This window comes from Microtus oregoni, unplaced genomic scaffold (assembly GCF_018167655.1).
Source record: "Microtus oregoni isolate MIOR12 unplaced genomic scaffold, Mior012 000024F_ref0000369, whole genome shotgun sequence".
In the NCBI taxonomy this organism is placed as follows: Eukaryota; Metazoa; Chordata; class Mammalia; order Rodentia; family Cricetidae; genus Microtus; species Microtus oregoni.
Window position 1 is genome coordinate 12,593,442 of NW_024543083.1, and position 15,977 is coordinate 12,609,418.

A 15,977-nucleotide genomic window follows, 5' to 3' on the forward strand; every position below is an offset into this window, starting at 1 on the left:
CAGATCCTATTAGCACATATAGACTGTCCTGGTCACCATGAGGACAAGGTCAGCTACAATGGACATGTCTGCACCAGCTCTGGTGTGTAAACACTGTCACCTCCCTTCTGGTTTACAAACTAAGTTTAGCTCACAGACCATCTGCCCAAGTTTATAAAATTACTAAATATGTTCTATAGCTAATTGTTTCGGGAAGGCTTGATTCATATCAGCAAAATTTGTGCCTGGTCTAGGTGACATACTTAGAGAAGACATGTCTAAGCTAACTTTAGAATAAGCATCTCAAGAACTCACCCATCAGAGTGACAGGATGTACATTCAAGCTCAGATTCAGAATTCGGTCAGCTTCCACATGAAGTGAAACATGATGCCAGTAACATAAATCTAGGAAGGGACTTGCATGTTCACACACGTGCTAAGGTATGAAGCTACTCAGTAAAAACTCACACTGAACTAGGTACGTGAATTAATAGCAGGTGGATCTCTGTGAGTTCAAGGTCAGCATGATCTACATAGTGAGTTCCAGGACAGCTTGGGATGTAGCCCAAGTGAGACCTTGTGTCAAAAACAAAAACAAGGTCTAGAGAGAGGAGTCAGTAGTTAAGGGCATGTAATGTTTCTCCAGTGTACCGGATCTTGATTCCCAGAGCCTATCAGCTAAGTTACAACCAGCTGTAACTCAACTCCAAGCAGAGCTGATGCCTCTGGCCTCCCTGAGGAACTCACACGCACCTATCCACACAGACCTGTAATTAAAATAATAAAGCCAAACTCCACTAATAACCAAAAGCCTCCCATTTATCTGGCACCCCTTCAATATGATTAACAGAAAATGCTTCCTAGTAGACTTCTAATGGTAACATTAGCACCCCATCTAGTGGCCACAAGGCAGTCCTGACAACACCAGCAGTAGCCAATTCAGAGCTGAGGGAGGCTGCAGCTGCTTCTTTCCCACTCCTGCTGCTCCTTCACCTCCTCCAAACTGTTGCCCTTTACCCCCTAATCCAGTCTGTGAGGCACCGAAGCAGCAGAGTATCATTTTCTAACACAAATATACTGTATTAGGATTAGGTCTGGACACATCTCAAAATTCACTTGCCTAGCACACAGTCCTGGGACACAAGGAAGAACACAGGAAGGTCTGTTTGAGCAGTCTCTGCACAGAGAAAACAGCGGATCTGAACTGGGACCTGAGTTCTGGGGGCTAAAAACCAGGCTGTACCCAGTGAGGGTCAGAACAAAGCAGAGAGGCTGCGCACCAGTCTCCACCTCTCCATCTGTGGATCCAGACCCGAATCTGCAGGATGTGGGATTATATTCTTAGAATCTCATTGGAGACTGTAACTGAACGAGAAAATATAATTATATAATTGTGCAAAGAAAGGGCGTTTGTAGAAATATTAGAGTGTTTGCTAAGTATGAAGTTTGCCAGGCCCATCTTTCCTCAGGTCACATTAGAAACCAAATCGCTCTCTTACCTTCTGTAAGCCTAATGTCCTCTATAGCCCACCCTTCCTCTTCTAAGAGAAGGCACATGCTAGGGGCATGCTGAGACTTTGCGAGGGACAGCCAGCCAAAGAGTCTTCCTGCAGTGTACTTGCTGATCACCACTTCTGTCCCACACAGCTGTGGAAAGCGGTCACTACAGGTTTCTCACGTTCTTCCCGCACACCATCATGCTGCCAGGCACACCAACCAGGAAGAGTGACTCTTCACAGGCCTAGGTCCCGGACCTGCAGCAGTCTTAGACCTACCTTTAGCAGGCTGACAAAAGCTAATGGATGCATTTCTTTTGTTGTTGTTGTTGCTTTAGCCACTGTTTTAAAATTTTAATTTATGCTCAACTTTCTCCAAAAGACCCAGAGGATGAGAGCCAGGTTGATCTTTAATTATTCTGGTTTCATCTTTTGTTTCCTTGGATATAGAATTTTCTGTTCTCCAAAGGAAAGGTCATTTTCATCAGAGACTGTTACAGTCTGAAACCTGGTACCCAATAGACTCCACACTCATGACTAGCCACTGAAAAACTGGTAAGTGACTCCAGGCAGTTAAAAGAAAAGCCAGACCAGTGATTAAAAGGTCATCTCAGCTCACTTAAAATCAGGAAAAACAAGAATAAAAACAATACTTTTTACTTACAAATTAAGACGTATCTTTTTATATTACTAGAAAGAGTGGAAATTAAGGCATTCTTTCCAGGAAAATTTGGCAGCATTTACCACAAATCAAAATGTGTAAGTCCCTTTGAGCTAAAAACTCCATTTATGGCATTTAAACCTACAGAAAGACATGTATCTGGAGAACAGTAGTGTCCAGAGGTTCCATATCACACTGATTCTGACTGGAAAAGGGAATTAAATAAAAATGTCTATCAGACCAGTTATGCTATTTCCTGCATCTCTAATACCCCCCCTCCCCCCATTTTTGGAGATTGGGTTTTACATTGCCCACATGGCCTCAAACAACTCTTCCTGTGTAGCTGAGGATGACCTTGAATTCTGATCCTTCTCCTGCCTCTATGCCCTACTCCATAGCTCAAACTCCCGTTTGGGAATGCTGGGATTGTTATAAAACTTGGGGGTTACAACCTGTGTCTGAAACCAGAACTTGATAAGCCAAATAAAAGAGACAACTTAAAAGCAGAAAGCAGGTTTATTCAATGTCCAAATCCGTTTTCCTGCTTCACCAAGTATAGGAAAAAAGCAACTGATACGGGCAAGCTAAGGCAGAAAGAAGAAATGCCCCTGCAGTGAAATGACTCCAGCAGCTGCTGGGACACATCCACTTTTACCCTCCACTTGGAGTCAGCTCACTCTGAGGGGCAGACACCCCCAAAGTGTGTCTTAATCTCTTCATGATCACCATTTTTCTGCTTCCCAGAATTAATTTGGCTCTTTTGATTGGTTTATTGAGCTCATAAGGCCAGACCTGACTTGGGGCAAAGATTATGACCACCAGGTGGAATAACAGGATTATAGACATGCACCACAGCCCCACTTTATACTGCACTGGGGGGGGAGGGGGCGGTCAATCCAGGGTTCTGTGCATGCCAGGCAAACACTCTATCAACTGAGCCACAACCTGTCATATAAAGTATTATTTTATATAAGAGCATGGGACAAGGTCTGCAGCCATGGCTCAGTGGGAAGGACACAAGTTGTTCTTGCAGAGGACCTGGATTCAGGTTCCAGCACCCATGTGGTAGCTCACAACCATCCATGGCTCCAGTTTTAGGGGGTCCAATCGCCTCTTCTGACCTCTGTGAGCACTGTACACACATTGTGAACCTACACACTCATATACTTAAATACATGTATAAAAATAAAATTTCAAAAGGTTAGTTTAAAAAAAGTGGGATAGATCTCTATGTACAAATATGTAAGGATTGCTCCACTATCTAGTTCTTTGGGATGGCTCAGACTATAAAGACACTTGGCACCAAGAGTGATGATCTGAGTTCCATTCCCAGAACCCACGTGATTGTAGGAGAGCACAGACCTCTACTAGTTGTCCTCTGATTAGGATCTGTGTGCCATGGCATAAGCATACCTACAGAAGCACCACCCCCTTCACACACAAATAAATAAGTAGCAATTACAATTAAGAAAAGATAAGGGTAACTGAGAGTCTGGATATAAATCTATGATATTAACCAATTTTCACCAATGGGTCCAAAAACATTAATCTTTTCAAACAGTGGTGTTGTGGCATCTACCTGCCCACATGCAAGACAACACAAGCAGAACCCTCCTTTGCCATTTACATTCACTCAGAATAGAACACAGACGAAAGACAGCACATAAACCATTAAGACCCCTTAAAAGGAAGCAGAGATACAAATCTGTGTGGTCTGGATTTGGCAATGATTTCCTAAGGATGACAATCAAAACAGAGGAAACCAAAGAAAAACCATCAAAAAAGTTTCTGTGTAAAGGAATACAACTGAAGAAGTAGAGGCTACATATAAACTGAGAAAGACAGGTTTGCAAACAACATGTATGACAAAGCTCTTACCGCCTGAACACACGAATAACCTCACAAGGGAGTTTACAATAAGAAAATATTTACAGGGGCTGGAGAGGTGGTTTAGAGATTAAGAGCACTGGCTGTTCTACCAGAGGTCCTGAGTTCAATTCCCAGCAACCACATGGTGACTCACAACCATCTATAATGAAATATGGTGCCCTCTTCTGGTGTGCAGGTATGTAAGCAGGAGGACCATTGTATAAATAATAAATAAAAAAGAAAATATTTACAATATAACCAATATTTATATATAATTCATATACATATAATAAAAATAAAAATTATTTAAGGAAAATACTTGAGAAAATTTCATTCTCAGGAATGAGTATCAACAAGAACAGTACCTATATATATATGTATGTTTGTAAATGTATGAGAGGCTGTCTTACAATATTTAGCATATGGGTACAGGCAACTGTTCAATGGAAAAATGATATGTGATGTTGTGAAAGACAGGGTGCACATAAATATAAAACATACAAGAGAAATGTAAAAGTGGGCAGATTCATTAGACACATGAAATGACCTGAGTTCAGTATTTTATGGTTGAATAGCCTTATTTTTAGACTGAAATTACTTTCCTTTTTTTAAAATTTTGAGACAGTATTAACTTAGGTAAACATTCCACCTAGTCTCTAAAACTAGTCTTTTAAACTTTGCAGAGTTTAATATTCGAGATGCTCATCCAATAAATAGATGCAAATATCCCCAAATCTGAAAACACTTCTTGCCTCAAGCATTTTGAATATGGGATAATTATTTGTGTGTGAAGTTCCATTCCACAGACAGTAATGTCACACAGCCCGTTTGTATCCTATTTTTAAAAATCTTATTTTTGTTGTTTTTAGACAAGGTCTTACTACGTAGCCTAAGTCCCAACAATCCTCCCAAGCACAGGGATTACAGAGCCACTCCTCCTTGACTTTCATCTAACAAATGGAACCCATCCATCCTCCCTATTCGGTGACAGATAACTTGAAAAAGGTCTCTGGAACAGGACATTTCCTGAATCCTACATCATAAAGCAATCCCCCTTGCTATTTTAGAAAACAGAGAGGAATCCAAATGAAAGAGCAGTAAGACTGAGCTCAGACTGACGAAGACATCTGAACGCTGGCTCCTGAACAATTTGCCAGGAACACACCAGTCCTGAGCAGGAAGCTGACCGTGCAGGAGGCTGGGTAGAGTAGAAACATCAATATTACACTTTCTGACCCCAAAACTGGCCTAGAACAAATGTATGTGTTATAATTAGAAATCTATGTGATCACTGTCCTAGTGCCTGTCACACAGCTTCTACTTCTAAAATTCCTGAATATTAATCTTTTATTGTGTCTGTTAAGTTTCTGCTAATGACTGGTTTTATGGTGGGAACCTGGCTAGCCTGGAAGGACCAATTGAGAATTTGAGGATAAAACCTCTACGCTACTCACACACCTCCAAAAATGGTAACAGTGGCTGGGCGGTGGTGGCGTACGCCTTTAATCCCAGCACTCAGGAGGCAGAGGCAGGTGGATTTCTGTGAGTTCGAGGCCAGCCTGGTCTACAAGAGCTGGTTCCAGGAAGGCTCCAAAGCTACAGAGAAACCCTGTCTCAAAAGCCAAATAAATAAATAAATAAATAAAATAAAAAAATAAAATTAAAAAATGGAAACAGTGAAGATCCAGTCCTATACAAGCCAGCAAGGGGGTTGGATGAGCTTTCAGGTGTTCTAATATACAGAGAAGGCGGCACGCTCTAAGAGGGTATGGGGGCTTCAGGCACAAGAACCCTGTGTGCATCTCTTCTACTTGGTAGTTCCTGAGAAGCACCTTTTGTAACAAACCAGTGACCTGAGGAGAGCAGCATGACAGACCAGGGAAATGAGGAGAGTCCTGACAGACCAGGGAGAGACAGACCAGGGAGATGGGGAGAGTCCTGACAGACCAGGGAGAGACAGACCAGGGAGATGAGGAGAGTCCTGACAGACCAGGGAGATGAGGAGAGTCCTGACAGACCAGGGAGATGGGGAGAGTCCTGACAGACCAGGGAGAGACAGACCAGGGAGATGGGGAGAGCAGCCTGACAGACCAGGGAAATGAGGAGAGTCCTGACAGACCAGGGAGAGACAGACCAGGGAGATGAGGAGAGCAGCCTGACAGACCAGGGAGGTGAGGAGAGTCCTGACAGACCAGGGAGATGAGGAGAGCAGCCTGACAGACCAGGGAGGTGAGGAGAGTCCTGACAGACCAGGGAGGTGAGGAGAGTCCTAACAGACCAGGGAGATGAGGAGAGTCCTGACAGACCAGGGAGATGAGGAGAGTCCTGAGAGACCAGGGAGGTGAGGAGAGTCCTGACAGACCAGGGAGATGGGGAGAGTCCTGACAGACCAGGGAAGATGCAAGAGTTCTTCCTTAAATAATGTGAGCTATTCGAACAAACCATCAACTCAAGAAGGGAGTAACGGAAACCGTGTTCATAGCTGGTGGGACAGAAGTGGTGGAGGCCTGAACTTATGACTGCCATCTCAGGTCAGTACAGACCTGAAGGACTGAGCCCCTACCCTGTGCGATCTGACCCCAAGTCCAGGCAGAGTATCATAACTGTGCTGTTGGACATCCAGCTGGTGCTAAGTGAACTGGTAACTAACTTACTTGCCCGGTAAAGAAAAGACCCCACACATCTGAGGTCAGAAGTATTGCTGAGTACAGATAGTTCAATGTGTTTTCCCAAATAAAAGGTCCATTCATTTCTGAAAACTAAGCAGCATGGCCACTCAACACTCCACTCTTCAGTGTCCTTCCCCCCATTCCTCTCAGCCTGACGCCCAGACCCAGACACATCCAACTTTTTTCCTCCTTCATCTGCTTACCCAGGCTCATGTTTAGTGCAGAGCTTTAATTAACAGCCCCAGTACAGAAAACTCATTTTAGTTGCCAGTCTCTCACAGAACTTGTTTACCCACTCACCCGTCACCTCTACAGTAAAGTCTAGTAAGTATCTGACATTTGATTCCGCACATCTCGATAGCTAGCAGCCCCAGTTCTCTAGAGCCTTCCCAATCTCAGCCAATGCCATCTTTCTGGTTCCGCAGAGTCCGACTACATCAGGCAATGAACAGCTGTCCTTAGCAACCCCACACATGTACAGAGAGCCTTACACACACAAACACACTAGTTACTTGTTTTTAAATCCTGAACTGGTCAGTCCTCACTACCACACTGCTTCCTGTCCTGGTCTGATCTGAACTTTCAACGGCTCCTCATCACTGTCAGCTTCTGCTAACCTCAATCTCAAAGCACAGTCAATTCCATGTCACTCCCAGAAGAGCCTCCGCACTGGGCACCTGACCTACTGACTTCAGCTCCCACCTAAACCTCCCTTTGATGGCTGGATTGTCATTAAACCTCACACAACTGTATTCCTAACAAAACCGCAAAGGGACTGCATCTGGAGACAGGATATTTAAAGAAGTAAGTAAAGTAAGGAAAGTCATTGCTGAAGGCCTAACCCAATGTGACTGATAACCTTTTAAGAGAAAATGAGGACAGAAACATAAACAGAGGGAATGTCATGAGAACGTAGGAAGGGGATGGCCACGTACAGGCCAAGGACATCTCAAAAGAAACAAGTCGCAGACACCTGAGGTATACAGCTTCCAGCGTGGTGAGAAAATAAACTCTAGCCATGAAGGTCTGTGTCAACAGCCACATTAGGTAACAACACAGTGCTCCGTCACATTCCATATCTCCTGCACAGCCAAGGCACACCACTGCCTTAGGCCTTCATACACACCTTCCCTCTACACAGAATCAGCATTTCACTCATTTTTCAGCTGCAGAAGTTGAGGCTTAAAGATATTAAGGCACTTGCTTCCATAGAAGGTTGAGAAAAGATGAAAACCAAATATTATCAAATTCTATAACCTAGGCAAAGCACTAAAAGGAGAATTTTACCAATCTTCAAAAACTACTGGAGAAAAATAGAGGTCAGCTACTTACTTTTCAACCCAGAGGACGGAAACCAGCTTTGCCCCTATCTTCTGGGCTTTGTCCCAGGTGCTTTGATATCCATCTTTGAAAATGACATGGGTCACTTGCTTGTTGAAAGTTTTTGAAACCTGTGGACAAAATCCAAAAACCAAATTCTCACTGCTCTCTTTTCCTAATTTCTTAAACAAAATGATTAAAAAGAGCACTGTTCAAAATTTGTCAAAATGAAATGACCAAAATCCTTACCCCAGGATTTCACTTCTCAGAATACACCAGAAAAAATACTGTAGTTAATGTGGAATGATGCTTTTGCATGGCATGGTGGTACACAGCTTTAATTCCAGCACCCAGCACTCAGGAGGATCTCTGAGTTGAAGGTCAGTCTGGTCCACATAGAGAGTTCAAGGACAGCCAGAGCTCCAAAGTGAGACATTGTCTCAACCTCTCCCCACCAAAATACATCTGCTGCAGTCAGAATGAAGATGAGGATACAGAGAAGGGGACAGGACAGACCAGAAGACCCCAAGGATAAAGGAACAGGAAAAGAAAAGTGGACAAGAGGAGGCACCACCTATTTACCGCTGGAAGGACCGGGAGACACAACAAGGATCCTTCAAACCCTCTTCATCCTTTACCTCCACAGGAGTTGTGGCTTATGTGCACATGGATAGGCACAGGCGCCTTAAATGTCTTTTAAACTTTCCATATTGGGCTGTGGGCATAGCTCAGTTGGTAGAGTACTTGCCTGCACTCACAAAGAACTGGGTTCTCTATCCTCCCATCACTTTAAAGAACTAGGTATGGGGGAAACACCTGTAACCCTGGTACTTTGGTGGAGACAGGAGAACTGTACAGTCAAGGTCATCTTCCGCTACACAGTCTGAGTACAAGAGACCCTTTCTCAGTAAGTAAGTAAATAAACAAATAAATGAAAATCCCTCTGCATTACAGAGAAACAGTGTAATTTGGAGGAAACAAACATCAAGGAGAACACATATCTGATTAAGTTAAAATCAGTATCTTGAGAAGATGCAATATTTATGCGATAAAATCAGATATTTCAAAGGGGCCAAGACCTAAAGAGTTACTAAAATTTAAGAATGGGGAAAAAATTCCATAGAAACAGTAGAGAGCCAAGTAAAGAAAATCTCCCCAGCAACAGAGCACACAGAAAATAGGTAATGGGGAAAGGCAGGGTCAAAAGAAGCACAGCTCATGATCCTGCAGCCAAGTTATGGGGTTAAAACAAACAAATAGGGGAGACGAAGCAGAAATTATAAGAAATAACCAAGGAAAACGTTCTCAGAATCAAGGTCATGCATTCTGGATCACAAGACCCCTTTGAAGGCACAGCACACGAGTGAACACAGCACCACACCAATCACATAGCCATTCCAGTCAGGGTTACTAAGTGTTGCTGCTAGAAACAAAAAGCCACGACCAGAGCAGCTTGGAGAGGAAAGGGTTTATTTGTCTTTCTCTCCCTCCCCCCATACACAGGGTTTCTCTGTGTAGCCCTGGCTGTCCTGGAACTCACTCTGTAGACCAGGCTAGCCTTGACCTCAGAGATGCGCCTGCCTCTGCCTCCTGAGCACTGGGATTAAAGGTGTGCGCCACCACTGCCCAATTTGTCTTATGGTTCATCACTATTCATCACTCAAGGAAGTCAGGACAGGAAGTAAAACAGAGCAGGAACCTGGAGGCAGGCGCTGATGCAGAGGGCACAGAGGAGTGCTGCTTATGGGCTTACTCCCCCTGGCTTGCTCAGCATGTAACCCAGGACTACCAGCCCAGAGTGTGGCGCCTCCCACAGTGACTGGGTCCTTCTCCATCCATCACTAATTAAGAAAATACCCTACAGACCTGCCTACAGTCTGATCTTATGGGGGCATTTTCTAACTGAGGTTCCCTCCTGTCAGATGACTTTAAATTATGTTAAACTGATATAAAATGATGGAATTAAGAGAATATCTAGAATAAAGACAAATGTTAAAAGGTGGAAATGGGTGAGAAGATGGAGATAAGACCAACCACAAACAATGAGGAATTACAACTATATCAGACACTATCAATAGCAATCTGAAGTCAGAAAATAATGTAGAAGCCGGGCATGGGGGCACAAGCCCGTAATCCTGGTACTTCAGGGAGTGAGGTAGGAGAATCTTCACTATGAGGTTGAGGATAGTGAAGTGAGACCTTGTGTTGAAAAGGTAATGAAATATTCCTTCAAGGGAAAAGAGGGCATGCTAACATTTTACAATCAGCTAAAATATTAAGTAGATTCATAAAAACATGACTTTGGAACTGGGAAGATAGCTCAGCAAGTGAAGTGACTGCTTTGCAAACACTGATGTCCTCAGTTTGTGCTGTGGAATACTATTTTAAGATGTGTTACATTTATATAGACTGTGGAACATTTGTGATGCAAAGATGTGTTGCATTTGTTTAACTCTGTGAAGCTATGATACTTTGCCTGTCTAAAATACTTGACTGGTCTAATGAAGAATTGAACAGCTGAAAGCTGGACAGACAGAAAGGATAGGCAGGGCTGGCAGGCAGAGAAATCTGGGAAAAAGAGAAGGAACAAGAAGAGGAGGACATCAGGGACCAGCCACCCAGCTACACAGCAAGCCACAAGTAAGAGGTAAAGAAAGGTATACAGAACAGGGTGGATAAAAGCCCAGAGGCAAAAGGTAGAGGTGGGATAATTTAAGAAAGCTGGCAAGAAACAAGCCAAGCTAAGGCCAGACATTCATAAGTAGTAATAAGCCTCCATGTGTATTTTTATTTGGGAGCTGGGAGTGGGGGGAGTGGGCCCCCAAAAGAGTAGAGGAGCTAAAAACACAAACAAAAAACAACTACAAGTTTGATTTCCTGAACCTGTGTAAAAAGTCAGACATGGTGGTAGATGCTTGTAATCCTAGCTCTGGGAGGCTTGAGCCTACGATCTTCAGCATGCCAGGCAGACTTTCTGCTACTAAATTTTATACCTTTCTCATTTTATTTTTTAAAATTGTGATACTGAATCTGATAAGGTACCTTCAACTTAGCTATCTGCCTCATTCTCTCAAGTAGCTGGGATACGGTCCTGCACCAGTGGGCCAGGCTCAAGGGTATGTATGCATAGATAGGGTTTTGTACTATCTGTAGGTTCAGGCATCTTGGGGTCTTAGATTTTATCTTCCCTAGAAAGAGCTGTACACTGGAAATATGAAAGCAGATTAAAAAAAAAAAAGGAAGAGATTAAAAACAAAACATCTGGGGTCTGGTGAGCTGGCTCAGTGGGTGAAGGTAAGCACTGGCACCACCAAGCCCGATGACCTATGGGTGTTCCCCAGGCCCTGCATGCTAGGCAACAGCCTCAAATTGTCTTCTGACCACACGGTGCCATGTGATTTTGTCCTTCACCCATGCATTGAAATACTTTTTTAAATGATTGCCTTTCCAAAACAGAAGAGTTGGGGACCTAGCTTGGCGATAGTGTACTAGTTATGCATGAGGCCAAGTGTTCCACCCCAGCACAAAAGGAACATAACGCAAAGAACAGCTGGCTGCTCTTGAGTTTCATCACAAATTTCACGGCCCTGTATAGTAGGAGTTAACAGTGCACAGCTGTTCCTTTTGTGCACAGCCATTCTCAAGGCAGTCAGAACGAGCCCAGCCCACTCCCTGGGGACACTCTCCCCAAGGCTTTCATGTGAGCAGACAGTAAGCAGCACCTATAAGCCTTAGTCCGGAGGAGGAGCTGCTAAAATCCCACAGACTGCATCTGGACAGAGGCACGAACCAGAATTCACACACTGACTCAAAATGGGACTCCACTTGGTGCCCCACCTGCCAGTGTAACAAAACAAGCTGGGCCTCTTCAGTGAAAAACAGGTTGACCTTCCTTCCACACAGAAAGTCCCTAGTTTACCACGGTTTACTCTGAAGTGATAGGAATGTGATGTACTGTCGGTAGAAATAATATGCTTTTTATCTGGCTATGAACTGTAGGATATGCATCATATTTCATGATGCAAACAATAACAATTTTCAGTCATTCCCAGAGCCACTGCGCCACACACACACTGCTAAGCTATGACGCTGTGTGATTACATACATTTTCAATGTACAGATTTTCTTTTTTTTTTTTTTTTAACAATGGTTATATTGGCTTTAACTCCATTGTAGGTGGTGGTGCATCTGTGCAGACTTCTCTACTCCAAGCCTTTGACCTTACTTCACATGGATTAGGGTGGCTAAGCAAGGCAGGTACTGCTCTAATACCAATGCTTACTCTGCCTTGAGTTATCCTGCCACCCACTTTATCCACTTCACCCAGCCTGAGGACCAATAAATAAGTAAGCACACTTGTTCAGCGCAGTCTCTGTTCACTGTCTCCGTTTCCTGCTAAGCCAGGATCCCTAGTCACTGGACCGGGGAAGTGAACTAAGACAATCACCTCGCAATTTTCAAACCTCAAGTGTATCTCACCTTTTCTTGAGGCCCTGTTGTTCTGAATCCCCACCTTTCTGCTGTTGTTTTTGAACAAGGTTTCTCTGTGTAGCTCTGGCTGTCTGGACCTTCCTGTGTAGACCAGGCTGGCCGGAGACCGGACTGAGTGCATCTTCACTGCCTGGCCGAATCCCTCTCTTTTAAATTCTTCCATACTTGCTTCCACATTCTCTTGACATATTTTTTTTTTTTCTCTCTCTCTCTCTCTTGCTCCTGGGTTGGTGGTCAGGCCATCGCTGGTCCTTAAATATTCAAAAAGCCACCTCCTTGGGCACTAGTCACGCTAACTAAAATCTGAGTAAGGCCAGTATTCTCTCCTGACCCCGGAGATCTTGACCGCCCGCCATGTGACTGCCTCAAGCTCCAGAAATGGCTAGTCAAATGCCTAGGAGATGTTTCCAGCACACCTAAGGACACGGTCTTCCCTTAGGAACCTGCTTATTCTCCTGCATCTTTATTCTTTTGACTCCAAAAACCAGTCCTTACTGACCAATGACAGGTTCGTGCTTCTTCCCAGGTCCTCCTCGTACCACACCTCCAAGCCCATCTGCTCTGTAAGCAACTACTGCCCAACTCCTGTCTGGTGTCGTTGTTTTGGCTCTCACCGCTCACCTACTGCCATGTCCTCATGTCCTAAGGAATAGCTCCTCTAACAAGGAAATCCAGCGGGCTATCAATCATCCTGATATTAATTTCTTACCTTTGCCCCCATATTCTCAAGCTGTTTTGTAAATGTCTTTGAGTAATTCTCTGTCCCGTTGGAAGACCATACTTCAACATAGGCCACGATATCTGAAAAATAAGCCAGACATTAGCAGGAAATACACACTGAGAATTGCCATACCTCCCCCTCTGCCCTGCTTGACAGGTTTTTCTCTTGCTCTATTTATGTTAGAAAATGAAACTTTCTATTAGATGTCTATTCCAACTATTATCACTGCTATTTTGGTGGTACTTAAAGTCTTCCTAGTCAGGGTTTAATTACCCTGGATTATGCTTTCTGTAAAGAAACTAAATTCTCCAGGCTTTCTGGACCAGACTATCTTTCAACAACACAATCTCATGGCAGGAGGTCAAAAAGCCAATATAGCCTTGTTCTAATAAAACTTTGCTTATGGAGCTGGGCATATCAGCACACGGCTGTAATCTTAGCATTTAGAGAGTAAGCAAGAGGATCAGGAGTTCTAGGCCAGCCTCAGCTATACAGCAAGCTGGAGACCAGGTTGGACTACAGGAGGCCTTGTCCTAAAAAAAAAAAAAAAAAGAAAAGCTATTTTTCATTTTTTTTTTCACATCTAACATTTGAAGAAGGGCTGCAGATGTAGCACAGCTGGTAGACTGTCTAGCATACACTAGGTCCTGGGTTTTAAGCCCACTCCAACAAAAACAAGGCGTGGAAGCCCACACCTATATCCCAGCTCCAGGAAGGAGGATCTGAAATTCAAGGTCCGTCTTGGCTACCTAAGAAGTACTAGGCTAGCATGGGTTAGAGACTCTCTCCAAACACGATTTCCCACACCGAGGAGTCCCACCATTAAGTAACTGTGAGCAAAGAAAAAGGACGACCTGGTTCTGTTACCAAACACTCTACTAGTATTAGAAAAACAGTTACCCCTGGTTACAGAATTGTGCAAACAGCGGGCCTGTTCTGTCGGCTCTCCTACTCCAAGTCCCATCACACCAATCTCTTTCCTCAAAGCCAAACTCTACAACCATCAGCACGCCCCAGCCCTCAGCTTGTGGAGTGATGCCTGGGAACAGATGCACTGGGGGCTCAACCATGAGGACCCTAACTAAGCCTTCATCTCCCTACCAGTAAAATGAACGGAGTTGTTGGCACGAGAAAAATAGGAACGTTCCACAGGTGTCAGCTGAGTAGGACCCACCGAGAAGACACTCCCATTATTACCAAATCAATACTTTCCCTAACCCCGCAAGGGCCCAGGCTCTCAGAGAGCAAAGATGGGACCCGATCTTCCTGCCAGCAGTCAAGGCACTGGGGGGGGACACACAGGTACCATGGCAGGGACTTCGAGGGGGGTGAAGGGCATATGGTGAATACCGGAGGGGGTGTCCACACAGGTGGTCGCGACCCTGGATGAGGAGGACACTACGTGGTGTGAGGATACCAAGATGTGAGGACACCCCAGTCTGAGCGGACCCCAGTGGCCCAGCAAGTGTTTCCGAAGAAAACTTGGTCAAACAACCCCCCCCCCCCCAAATGCGCGTGTCTCCTCACCTTTCAGGAAGGAGCCTCCGGAGCCCCCAGCACCTCCCGAGGCCTCCATGACCCGACCAGGAGAGTGGGACAGAGCGCGCCCGGGCAGGAAGGCAGAGAGGTGCGCATGCGCAGGCCGAGCCCCCTGGAGGCTCGGCGGCTCCGCACCCCGCGTTTGTGGTAGAGGCTCCGGCCTCCTCCCTTCCCTCTCCTTGGGCTCCAGGCTCCTCCGCGGCACACGGCCCGCAAAGCCCTGATCCCTTCCGGAGGCCCGGAGGCTACCCAGGGGCCCGGCGACTGGGGCCCGCCGCTTCGGGGCGCTCGCTGGTCAGCGCCGCGTCGCTTCCCCGGGCTGGGCCCGCGTCCTCCTCCACGGATCGTCCGGTTACCCGGTAGGGCGACCCTGCGCTCCCAGCCCCCCAGACCCACTCCGGAGCGGAACGGAGCCCCTGTGTGTGTGCCCGGCTCTTCAAACTTCCCGCCAAGGGGCCGCCGAGCCAGGCGCTTCCCAGACGGGCCCGCCTCCCCGCGCAAGGGCTGCCGGGAAGGGAGGGGGCCGGCCGGCCAGCCTTGTTTGGTTAGACGGAGTTTTCTTTTCTCTTTTCTTTCTTCTTGACACTTACGTTGCATGTATGAGAACTTTGCGTGCGCGGACGTATGTGCACCACGTGCGTGCCTGGTGCCGGGGGAAGTCTGAGGAGGGCGTCAGGAATTACACGTGGTTCTGAGCTACCACGTGGGTGCCAGCGACCAAAACGTGTCTCTACCAGAGCTAATGTCTTTCCACTGAGCCATCTGTATAGCCTCTGGGTTTTTTTTTTGTTGTTGTTGTTGTTGTTGTTGTTTTTGAGAGAGAGCGTCTTATTTTCTAGCCCATAACTCTCAGCAGTTATACTGCGAGTGCCACCTCACCCAGTCCTGCACCTTAATTTATTAAAAGACGAGCCAAATGTATATAATATTCCTTCACCTGTAATTCAGTTCCCCTTTGTTTGATCATAAAGATCATAATCTTTTCACAAGAATAATAAAAACACAGCCCTAACGATTAGAGGGATTCATAACCTAGAATTTAGGAGTATGCTTTGGGAATAGATTGGACTTTACAATGATTTTTGTTGATCCATAACTGGCTGAGAGAATGATGACTTATTAGGCTGTGTCCCTTTCCTGTTTGGGATATGGGGATGCTCTCTGCCAAATTTTGCTAGCCTTCTGAAGGTTCTCAACCTTCCTATTTCATTTTATTGGTTTTTCGAGACAGT

At 45.2% G+C, this 15,977-nt stretch overlaps 1 protein-coding gene across 3 annotated transcripts in view; it reads right to left on the reverse strand.

Annotated features, from left to right (window-relative positions):
* Positions 1-15,210, reverse strand: part of Mcph1 (microcephalin 1) — a 204,082-nt gene extending 188,872 nt beyond the window's left edge. For 2 of the 3 annotated variants that reach the window (XM_041673786.1, XM_041673785.1), the window contains exons 1-3: positions 14,734-15,210; positions 13,195-13,286; positions 8,007-8,125 (exon numbers count right to left, since the gene is read on the reverse strand). In XM_041673786.1, coding sequence (XP_041529720.1) covers positions 8,007-8,125; positions 13,195-13,286; positions 14,734-14,782 — 260 coding nt within the window. In that variant the 5' untranslated portion in view covers positions 14,783-15,210. The remainder of the gene's footprint in view (positions 1-8,006; positions 8,126-13,194; positions 13,287-14,733) is intronic. The other variant, XM_041673787.1, reaches the window with a different exon arrangement.
* Between the last annotated feature and the right edge of the window lie 767 nt (positions 15,211-15,977).